Source organism: Sinohyriopsis cumingii, chromosome 15 (assembly GCF_028554795.1).
Source record: "Sinohyriopsis cumingii isolate HCF-2022 chromosome 15, ASM2855479v2, whole genome shotgun sequence".
Taxonomy (NCBI): domain Eukaryota; kingdom Metazoa; phylum Mollusca; class Bivalvia; order Unionida; family Unionidae; genus Sinohyriopsis; species Sinohyriopsis cumingii.
Window position 1 is genome coordinate 147013377 of NC_142975.1, and position 12274 is coordinate 147025650.

General features: G+C 34.5%; 1 protein-coding gene across 1 annotated transcript in view; it reads left to right on the top strand.

Moving 5' to 3' along the window:
- Positions 1-12274, top strand: part of LOC149783011 (uncharacterized) — a 211537-nt gene that overhangs the window by 34654 nt on the left and 164609 nt on the right. The window contains exons 15-21 of the mRNA XM_089934583.1: positions 883-912; positions 1861-1975; positions 3168-3418; positions 5404-5518; positions 9068-9354; positions 10822-10936; positions 11227-11375. Of these exons, the coding sequence (XP_089790709.1) occupies positions 883-912; positions 1861-1975; positions 3168-3418; positions 5404-5518; positions 9068-9354; positions 10822-10936; positions 11227-11375 (1062 nt within the window). The remainder of the gene's footprint in view (positions 1-882; positions 913-1860; positions 1976-3167; positions 3419-5403; positions 5519-9067; positions 9355-10821; positions 10937-11226; positions 11376-12274) is intronic.

The window sequence follows — 12274 nt, forward strand, 5'->3', positions numbered from 1 at the left end:
ATAAATGGTCATATTGACATAAGGTTTTCATCAAAGCTTCTTATAATGTTCAATTGGTCCTACTTGAAATTGGTGTCTATTTTACATCCAATATGGCTGCCCTGTTGAAAATCTTGATTTTGCTGAAGAATATCAAATATAGTTTCAACACTCGTCAGTTAAATATTAGAAGCTGTCTTACCTTGGAATCCTGGAGTTGTTCTTTTGCCAGCTGAGCATTAGTCCTGTTGAGGGATTCTTGTTATGGTGAGATGTTTGTGAGAACAAAAGTTTTGCATCCTTATTCATTTGATTTGGCATTCATGACTAATGACTGGAAATTTACAAAAGTTATGTTGGCTGTAGCGAACCATTGTATGTCAGATTTTGTGCTTTTTCCTCTTACTTTAGAAAATTTGGGGACTGTGACATGTTCCAATTCTTGCAACTTCTGCGGTACCACTGATGATTACCTAAGACTTAAAACTTGAAATATAATTTTTGGTGGTTTCTAGATGTAAAATTTGAAATATTTGCATCATCTTCTTGATTTAAGTTAAATGTCAGTTCACTGCTAGAATAGGGACCAGTAAAGCAGAGAAGTTTGGAGTAATCATGCCTTGTTTTCACTGTTCTAATGTTGTATTGAAACAAATATAATTTGATTGATTTGTTGTCTTTTATTGCGTATCATTTAAGATAGAAAAACAGACTGAAAATAATATTTCTGTCAATTGTAATTGGATTTTTAGGCACAGGGTACATTCTAGCACTGTTAATATTTTTGTTTAAGTCATGTGTATATTTTTCAAATGCATATGGAAGTAGTTGATTTGAATGAAATACATGTAGTTTACATTTGGCTAATAAAGTTAAATATTCGTTGTAACTTCTCATTTTTAGCATCTGGTGAACCACAGCCTTCTGCTGATGGTAAGTTTGCATTTAGTTATTTCAATGAAAAATCTGCAAGGGTATAGTACAATTTATTACACAGTGTTCATATTTAGTAGTGTCAGATCAATGTGTAATAAATATTGTATGATACTATTGTATATCAATTAGCAATGTAATTGTAATATGCCTTGTTTTAGTGTTAAATAGAATCATGCTCTTTAATTACGACATTTAATAAAACTATGAAAAGCACAAGATGACACTTGTAGTTTGCTGCTTTTGGTCCTTAATGTTATTCGTTTTATACATTTAATATCTAAAGAACATTCATTAAAAATTGTTTGTTTGCATTTATGAGTTGCCATTTGTACATTTTCTAACTGTGAGGGCTTGTTCATACCAAGAGTGATTGTTTTAGTGTAGATGATTTCATGTCAGATTCCAATGGGTGTTTTAGTAAATATATTGTAAATGCTGTGCAAAATTAAATCTTGAGATATGTGTTTACTATTGTTATCCATAATATCTCGCATGACATGTATTCACATGTAATTGATGGAAAAATTGCCATTGTTTTAGATGCTCTTTACCACAACTTTCAGTTTGTTGTAGTTGTTTATCCACATGCCTTAATTAAATGAAATTAAATGTCTAGATTGAAATTCGAAGTCAACATTTTTCTTGCTAATTGAGCATGCTTTAATTAAGCATATTGTAAGCTGCACTTTGCCACATTTTGAAAAGTAATTTAAGGCTGTATTGAACGCTGTTGAGTAAATTAAATTTTTATACAAAACATACCACAACTTAAGATTACAGTAAAATCCACTTAATTTTCATCTTTCATTTAACTTAGTACTTTAACCAAACGCTGAAAAGTAACTTTCTTAAAGAAACTCAAAATATTGTGATAGATATGGAAGAAAGTAATTTGTTTACTATATGCATGTGTTATATTCTTATCATGATTTCATTTTCATTCAGACAAATGTATTTACAATGGAAAGATGTACACCCAAGGAGAAAGCTGGAATGTCAGCTGTGATACCATGTGTACATGTGAAAATTCCATCTATGGTTACTACAGATGTGTTAACACGTAAGATGTTATATTTACAATAGAATCTTAGTAGCTGAAACATCTGAGGGACCTAGGAAATTTGAGAGATTTTTAGTTTGGGAAATGAGATGCAATAAAAGGTTTCATTGGGTCTTAAAATAAGGCAATCCAGGTGTTCTAGATAACCAGTTGTTCTAGATAACCAGGTGTTCTAGATAACCAGGTGAAGGTCAATAGGGTAGTTATTATTTTATTATTTCCATCAAATTCATCAAATGGCTTCCTTAAATTGTTTGGCTGATTTAAAAGTCCTGATTGCCATTTTGTATTCTTCTGTCATCTGTTTTTTCATTATAAAGAAAATCTAATCATTCACCAGTTTTTTTTACTTAATCATTGTTTGCAATTGCATTTGAAACATGAATCATTTGTTTGATAAGTTAAACATTTACAGACAGTTTAAGTAAATTAAAGGTATTAAAAGAAATACATTACATTTTGTGCAGTGGAGTTGCTTTGCCTAAAAAAGTCTGTATTACAGGACAGCCTAGAAGCTAATGACTAAAAACATACATGTTAAAGTTCTTTGCTAAGCAATTTTGCAAATTTAAAAATACATGATTTATACCATTGATGAGTACTAGTCAGGCCATTGAGAATGGTACTAATTGGGCATTTTAATGTTATTGAGAATGGTACTAATTGGGCATTAGATGGCCATTGAGAATGGTACTAATTGGGCATTTGAATGCAATTGAGAATGGTACTAATTGAGCATTTGAATGCCATTGAGAATGGTATTAATTGGGTATTTGAATGCCATTGAGAATGGTACTAATTGGGCATTTGAATGCCATTGAGAATGGTACTAATTGGGCATTTGATTGCTGTTGAGAATGGTACTAATTGGGCTTTAGATTGCTGTTGAGAATGGTACTAATTGGGCATTTGAATGCCATTGAGAATGGTACTAATTGGGCATTAGATGGCCATTGAAAATGGTACTAATTGGGCATTTGAATGCCATTGAGAATGATACTAATTGGGCATTAGGTAGCCATTGAGAATGGTACTAATTGGGCATTTGAATGCCATTGAGAATGGTACTAATTGGTCATTAAAATGCTGATGAGAATGGTACGAACTGGGCATTAGATTGCCATATCTTAGCCATAGAGAAATAAAAGAAGCAAAGGAAGAAAAGAAGATATATAAGAGTATTGTGTTTCAGGTGTCCACAATACAACAACATCCCTAGTGGCTGCTATGAGCAGAAGAAGGCTGGAGATTGCTGTCCAACAATTCAGTGTGACACTGGTTACTTTTTTTCCTCCTCTAACAACATTGGCACTATTGGCAATGGAGGCATGCTTAATGTTTCCAACCCACCAAGTGGTATGACTTATGTTAGTCCAACACTGCCATCTGGTGAGAAGCCGAGACCAGGGTCAGGTGGAACTGGTTTCCAGGCACCATCACTGAGTATGTATCATTGTTTTAAATGCATTAGCAGATAGCCAAATAATGGTATCACTTTTTGATGATAATTTTGACATAGTCTTTGTTCATAATAAAAGATCTTGTGGAAGCAGTTTTAATGTCAAATACCAAACATCAAGTTGCAGTCCCCATGTGCTTTTGGTTTGAAAGGTGTCTTAAAAGTCAAATACCAAGCATCACAGTGCAGTCTTCATGTGCTTTTGGTGTAAAATGTGTTTTGAAAGTCAAATACTAAACATCACAGTACAGTCCTTATGTACTTACTGTGTGGAAGCTGTTTAAAAAGTGAAATCCCAAACATCACAGGTCAGTCCCTATGTGCTTATGATGTGGAAGATGTTTTTAAGATCAGATACCAAGCAAAGTGCACAATCATTTTGGTTCTGGACAATGCACCTTGTCCAAAGTATTTTGATGACTTACATTTTGGGTAAGAAAGAAGTGTGCCAATTTTGGAGTCAGAAAATCAGGTCATAGTCATGGTAACAACAGAATAATAGTTTCTGCACAAATTTTTTAGTTCCAAACATCATACCTTGACCGGATGTCCAGGTCTCAATAATTTCCAGAGTCAACCTGTTTTACTAATGCCATCATAGAAAACTGTTAAACACTGGGTAGATATATGCTGCACATTTTACTGTAGTCGTGTTTATAAAGTTATCAGTTATCCGTACACCAATTATCCAGTCAAAATTTACAGATGAACCTAAAGTGAACCATAGATGTTAACTAGAAGTTTAACAATAGTTCACTGATTTCATGCTATTTTGCATATCATTGAGCAATGCACTTCTAGCTTATATTCATAGCACAAGCAGGATCCATTGTCACATGTGTGATGGCAGGATTAAGGCTGATTTCTTAATAACTGCCACAAAATTAAAACAACTACATGAAAACTCCTGTATAACTATCAAACTCAATCTATATGCATCTCTGTTGCAGTCAGATTCATGGCAGTTCATCATTCTAATATCACTCAGCCTAACTTGGGAAATCCATATTTCCAGACTAGTTCTCACCTTCATCTAATATCACTCAGCCTAACTTGGGAAATCCATATTTCCAGACTAGTCCCCACCTTCATCTAATATCACTCAGCCTAAGTTGGGAAATCCATATTTCCAGACTAGTTCTCACCTTCACATAAAGACTTAATTTTCATGTAGAGCTAATGAAGATTATAATGACCTTGGATAAATATGCTCTGTTCAGTACCTGACTGGCACACTGACTGTTAACTGATTAGATTTGTCTGTGGTAACTGCACGTTAACCAGTTGTTACTGTTGCACACATTGCAAGTAGCTAACTTGTTAGGTCCATTTTGTCATGACTAATACAGCTGCACCAAAAGGGACAACTTTTGTTTGGTCACATCTTTTTCTGCATGAAATGATGATTCCTGTGTCAACCATTTCACATTTTCATGTCAGTATGCAGAAGATGTATTTTGGAGAAAATTGTGTGAGATTGTTACACTGTGTTGATCCTTTGGTGCATTACAGACATGTAGTGACCCTTAACGTTTCAAATACTACACTTGCTCTTGAATATAGTTGTATATTTAGAAAATACTCCTGTCCAACCCATATACTTTGTATTGTGGGTGATTCCCCCTTCCAAATGAGTTCTAGAGTAAAGCCTTAACAAGTGGTGTACCTATGTGAGTTACATTTCTGATACAATGGTATTTGTATTTTGATGTGTGATAAAGTTCTGTTAAAATGGTATTTGTCTCCCCTATATGAGTTATAGTTCTGATACAATGTGATTTGTCTTACTATGTGAGTTACACTTCTGATACAATGGTATTGGTCTCCTGTTGAAGATGAATAATTTGCTTTTTACTGTAAACTTTTGTCTGACTCTTAACATTTCACATATATCATTTTTAATTCAATTGACAGAATCTTTTAATATTCTTACATTTAACCTAATTCCTCATTTATTTATCCAACTCAGGGGGCTGTCTATACAAAGGGCTACTGTATGTACAGAATCAGGCATGGGAAGATGCTTGTGAATACTCGTGCTTCTGTAAGGATGCAGTTTCTGGCCTGTACACATGCAGACGCAAGTAAGCATCTGAAATGGTTCAACAGTTAGAAAATGTATATTTATTTAGACTTTTCACTCAGTGGTATATGTTTTTACTTTTAAATAACACAAAAAATGCATGATTGACAGCATTGATGCATTTGCGAGGTAATGGCTTAAATCAAAACTGGCGTAATTCAACCGTAATTTTTCCATACGATACTTGTAAATTAAGGAAGTTGTTGGGCAAATTATACCTCGAAGTTTTCAAGTAATGACTCTTTTATACATAATTTACAAATAAATTAATACGTATAATATGTACATAAGCCGCATGCAAGGCACAGCACATGGCACTAGCAATGACATTAGAACAAGCATGTACAAACTGAATCTTATTTCTTCATTATAAATGGCATTAAAATGAAAGCACCTAAATTGAATTGGTTTGTAACAAGCGTCTCTATAAATGGCATTAAAATGAAAGCACATAAATTGAATTGCTGTATAACAAACATCTCTATAAATGGCATTAAAATGAAAGTGCATAAATCAAATTGCTGTATAGCAAGTGTCATCAATAATGTAATTTATGTTATTAAGTATACTCACTGCTTAAATCACCAGTTCACATATTTATTTGAATGTACAGTCAGACCTGTCCTAACTGTCACCTTTACTCAGCAGTCACCTGTTCACAATGGCCATTTTAATTTCCCCCAGGCAAATTTCCTGTATAAATGTCTTGTATATAATGGTCACCTGTTCTCTGTGGTCAGTGGTCAGGTGTTTCCTAACAAACTGGTTCTCCCAGTCTTTATGTGGTCACTGTTGTGTAACTACAGTTACTGCTCAGTCTGTGCAAACTAAAGTTTTGCTTCATGACGAAGGCATTGTTTAGATTAAGGAAAACATGTAAATCATTGTAGAAATATTTCTTATCTTTCATTTATTCTTACTTCAGTCATGTTGGCAATGTAACTTGAAAGTGTCAGTATATCAGATTCCTTAGTAAGGCAGGTTTTATCATTAGGGTAGAGAGTGGAAGCAATTTTTTTTGCTGTCTGAAGGGAAATGTGGTCGTGTTGTTGCAGCAGAAATGGAAGTCATTCTTTGTGCCAGTGTGTCGGGTATAGATTGATACCTTCATCTATTTGCCTGTGAAAATAGAAACTATTTCTGACAAAAAAAGTTCATCGATGAGAAGAGATACAAGTTGGATCCCTTTTCAGTTGGGTCGGGTCATTCAATAGGTAAAACTTTTCTGTAAAGGCAGGCAAAGTTTTGATTCATGGGTCACAAAGAATAGCCATGTATGGCTTCTTTTGATATTGATGAATAGAGCAACTGAATTATCCAGATGTTATTTTTAAAGTGTGAACAGCTGTTTTCAAGTGACACATTTGCATTTTAGTTGACCAAAGAGTAAGTTCTCTGTTTTACAGTTATAAGTAAGCTGTCAGTCAGTAGTGCAATTATTCTGTTGTCATTGTGCTCAGAACAAATTAAGATTTGGTGATTATTTTAAGGCAGTGATGATTTAATTTGTGGGATTGATGAAAGTGAGCAGGACAAAGTAATCTTGTGTAGAATATTCATTTGGGAGATAACAATATGTATGTGTATTTTATGATTTTGTTGCACAGTGTATATAAAACAATTTTGATATCATAATATTCTCCATATTTTTGACAATACGTTGTATATTGTGATAGGTTACCCTCAGTAGGTCAACAATGCATGAGAAAGAGTGTAAGAATTAGATGAGTTTAATGCATACTTGCATACGAGACCTTAATTGTAGTGGTTAATCAATGTCATTATTCATGTATGAACTGTATTTTTAATACCAGCAGTCACTCCAAGGTTATGCAAAGCCTGTGACCTTCACCCTATACAACCCAGCTTCTAGGGTTGGACAACAATCATAGCTTTTTAAGGAGATTTAGGAACCATAATTTAAAGAACAATTGCAGAACAGCTTTAATCACTTGGTTTAACTTGGTTTGTAGTACCTCCAGATTGATATGATTCCAATGAATGTACTTTTTTTATATCTTGTTTGCCATCACAGTAGGTAGGTGGGTTGGTAGGTACAGATGGGTGTATGGGTAGGTATGTTTTATGGTATGTAAGCACGGTACAAGCTATATAGTGTCACTTCAAAGTTAAAATGTTGCGTTTTAACAAGATTTAAAGTTAAAATGTAACAAAAACATTGCCACAAAATATGAATTAGGAAAAGGGCAGACATTTCATTGTTCTAATCACTTTAGTCTGAACTTATTTTCTGCAAGATAATCAATGTTTGCAGTCACTACTGGAGACTACTGAAAGCAGGGTGAGCTGTGTAATCACTGTTTACATTCTGTTTACTAATTAAGCATGTCTGGTTTTGTAAAATCAATGCCATGCTGTTTGGCCTGAAACTACCTGACCATTAAAGTGATGTCACTTGTTATCTAAATTTGTCATACAGACATTAACTCTTGGAGAAATGTAACTAAAAATGATGTGGTTCTTCTTTATCTTCGTAGACAATGAAAAATAAAAAGGCTGATACAGTTTAAATAATAATAATACCAGTCCAGTGAAAGAAAATGATACAGTGAACAAAAGTGTATGAGGGCTTAGGCATGCATTAGCAATAAATGACCTGCTATAAATTGGCTTCATGGGCTTTCTGTTACAAACACCAATGTAATCTCAATTATTTTGTTATACTGAAAATATCACTCACTAACATACACATTTCTTTGTGTATATGATAAGGGGCATCTGTAAGCTTCAACCCTTGCAGATTTGATAAATTATAAAAAAAATTGGTGTAGCTAATTTGTTATGGATAGTTCATGCCAAAGTATGTTTACTCCAGTTTTTTGTGTAATTATCCTTGGGGATAGATGTCTAACTATAAGTAACATAAGAAAATACACAGTAACTTATAACTATGTAAGTGATTTGGATCAAATTGACCCTTTGAGATGCAAAGATATCACATTTTTAAAATGTTAACACATTTCTCAAACTGCCAGGAAAGTTTGAAAGAGTTGGGAGAAAGAATAGATTTGTTCCTGACTGGACAGGACTCTTTAATTTTGTGAATATTGAGTCTGGTGAAATACTGAAAATTTTCAGCTGCCACTTCTTTGCAGAAATATACTTAATTGTGTCATAATGGAACTTATCATGAATTAAATTTATATATAAAAAACTTCTTCGTACCAACATATCCAGTTAATCAGAATAAAGGTTATAATTGTATTCTGTAAATTTAAATGAGTTACGTGCAAATTTGTATGAATTTTAATAGTTATACTTGTTCCTTGTGGTCTAGTATGTTGTAACGTACCAAATCCATATATGTAATTGGAGTCTTGCAAAACAAACAGGTAATTTGATGTTAATTCAATTAAGTAATGGTCATATATAAACCCTGCAAAAATGAATAAATTTTATCCAGGTGTGGAAAAGAACTGGAAAATTTTGCTTCAAAAAGTGTGGTAAGACTGAGTTCAAAACTCGTTAAGGTTTTGTTTTGCGTTCACTACAATTTCTTCAGAACCATCCTTTATTTTTTATTTTGTAGATGTCCATCATATCCAGATCTGCCAGCATCTTGTCACTTAGAGGTTGATCCAAATGAGCCTTGCTGCAGAGCACCTGTATGTTCCATTGACCCAATCACCCACAAAACCCCTGTACCTCTTCCTGTTTTCCAACCTGCAACTCAGGTATATGGTGTAGTTCAGCCACCATACAAGGTTGACACCTCAAACACCTTTTACACCAACCAAGTGACTCTTGTACAACCTGGATTTACTCCAGCACCACCTACTTTGCCCCCAGGAGCTGGGTCAGGGACAGGAGGAATTGGTTAGTAAATTTCTTTTACATTTTTGATGCATAACTTTTGCAATTTCATGATTATATTTATTATTCTTTGAATAAATTGCTTTCTGGTTCCTTTTTTTTATTGTTTAACTTCTCTGAAAGATTAGTCATTGTTAAAAGCATACACATCTCCCTTTCATTTAAAGATTATTGTACGGTCAGAATGATGCAGTAAATGTCATTTTGCCAACTACACTGATATTTGTTGATAAGTTTGTGTCAATACAGATAAATATTGAGTTTGAACTATATCCCTTCCTTATTAATCTGTGCCCTGGATATATAAAAAAACCACTTATAATACACTTTCATCTATGGAGTCTATATTAATTTTCTTCAAAACTTGCAAACCCATTTATAATGCAGTACGAGTCTCTTATTTTTCTTCAAAACTTGCAGACAATTAATGTTTACCATGTTAGATTTCATTGAGCAAAAATCCTATCATAGTGGACCTTTAAGTATTTTAGAGACCTTTCAAACTTCCTGTATCAATTTTTGGCTCTGTTTTGTCTGAGAAAAAGTTTTCCAACTTTATCTTAAGACAACTTCTGTGTATGATATGCATGTCTGTACCTTATTTTGTTACATCTGCCATTCTTGCTTGAGATGTATATTAATTCAGTAATGAGTACTTGACCTATTATAGTTACGCATAATTTAAACTTTGTTCTCTCATGACATGGTCTTAATGTAGTGATCTTTCTAGGGAGAATTTACTGTATTTGTGTTTATATAATCAATTCCATTTGGCCGAGTGGTCTAAAGCGCTCTCCATCACGGATCACTGCCATCTCACCTCTGTCTGCGTGGGTTCGAGTCTCGGGCTCGGCCAATGTGGATATGTGAGAAGCTTGCCGGTAGCTTCTCGTGGGTCGGTGGTTCTTTCCGGGGGTTTTCCCGGGTTCTTCCTCCACCATTAATACTGGCCGCCATGTATAGCCTATCTTGTGCTGAAAAATGGCGTTAAACCCTATAACAACAACAACAACTAATGACCCATATAATAAAGTCCATGTATTGCATATACCAGTGAGTAATGCAAGTCCAATCAGCATAAAACTAGATCTATTACTATATAGTTCATATAGAACAAGATCTATCACTGTTTATTATGGTTATGATTTCTAGTGAATATACCATATATACTTGCTTATAAGTCAAGTCCAACTGCAAACCTCATAGACCCAGATCTGCCATTGAATAATGCAACTGCAGATCTGGGTTTTGCAGTTTGTTAGGAGTAATCAGTAGAATAAACAACATAGACCCTAGGCTGCAGGTGAATTATGCATTTGATCTTTGTTGTTTGCAGTTTGACTCGACTTATAAGTGTGAATAAATGGTAGTGTAGTCTGGTTTTTTCGATGTTTGCTCCTGAGAATGAGTTTTATGTGGACAGATACTCTTTGATTTCTTTGCTTACCATGCTCACTCTTTTACTTGTAGGCTTCTGCACATACAATGGAGTTCATTACAAACATGGAGATATGTGGGAAGATGGATGTGACTTCAACTGCATCTGTGAGGATGCCTCTAATGGATTCTACCGCTGTGTGGAAAAGTAAGTCACTGTGATACATTGATAACAGAGCCAGTTTTGTTGATGATAAGTTATTACCATGGACTTTACTTACTATATTGCAAGAGGGGTGGGGTAATCTCTCTCTATTGCTCTCTTTCTTTCCTTTTATTCATTTATCTATCTTTTTATTTGTTGATCTATCAGTCATTATATCTATCCATCCCTTACCTGTATCCAAAAGCCACAGGTCACAAAAGATCAGCATTTGAGTAATCAGTTGTACATGGGCTGGACAGTGTTTCATTGTTATTGTTGTGGTTCCATTCCAGGTGTGTGCATTATGGAAACCTGCCAACTCCAGCCTGTTTTCTGATAGATGATCCTCTCAATCCATGCTGTAAAATCCCAAAATGCATCTTTGTAAACAACTTCATTACTCATATTGGACACTTAACAACAACACCAAAACCAAGAGGAGGTAAGATACAGTATCCTATATTGTACAGTGCGATCCCTGCCATAACGTGCCCTGCGATAATGAGAATTCAGATATAATGTGGTTGTGGCATGGCTCCCAAAATTTTGTATATTCATTTGCACATGAAAAAATATTTTTTGTTCCAAGTACGTGAAATAGTGTATAAAAATGTATTATCATTTTGGGGAAGAGATCGCCTATGAATTCGAATATATTATGAGCGTGGTGTGGTTCCTGAAATTTTAAATACATGTTGGTGTATTTTTCTTGTACTGGGAAATTTTTATTTTTTTTAAGTATGAGAAATAGTGTGTAAAATGTTTATTATCATTTTGGGGAAGAGTTCACATATGAATTTTAATATAATATGACCGTGGCATCACTTCTGAAATTTAACAATTTCACCGGTTTCTTGAAGTGTTATGCCAAAATAAACATTATCGGAAATGATACTTATTACTGATCCATGAGTAAAGCCATGTAAGTTGTCTTTGTGATTGTCTTCAATTAATTCTGTATACAATCATTGCTCAAACATGCGTTTATTCTTTAACTGCATACACAACCAAGCACCAGACAATGCTGGGGGCCCTAAGTGGCCGAGTGGTCTAAAGCGCTCTCTGTTACGGATCACTGCCATCTCACCTCTGTCTGTGTGGGTTCGAGTCTTGGATTTGGCCAATGTGGGTATGTGAGAAAGCTTGCCAGTAGCTTCTTGAGGGTCGGTGGTTCTATCCGGGGATTTCCGGGTTCTTCCTCCACCATTAATACTGGCCGCCATGTATAGCCTATTGTGTGTTGAAAAATGGTGTTAAACCCTAAAACAACAACAACCAGACAATGCTGTGGTTGATGAAAGATTCTCACAATTTAATAAACATAAGAAAACAAAAGCCCCC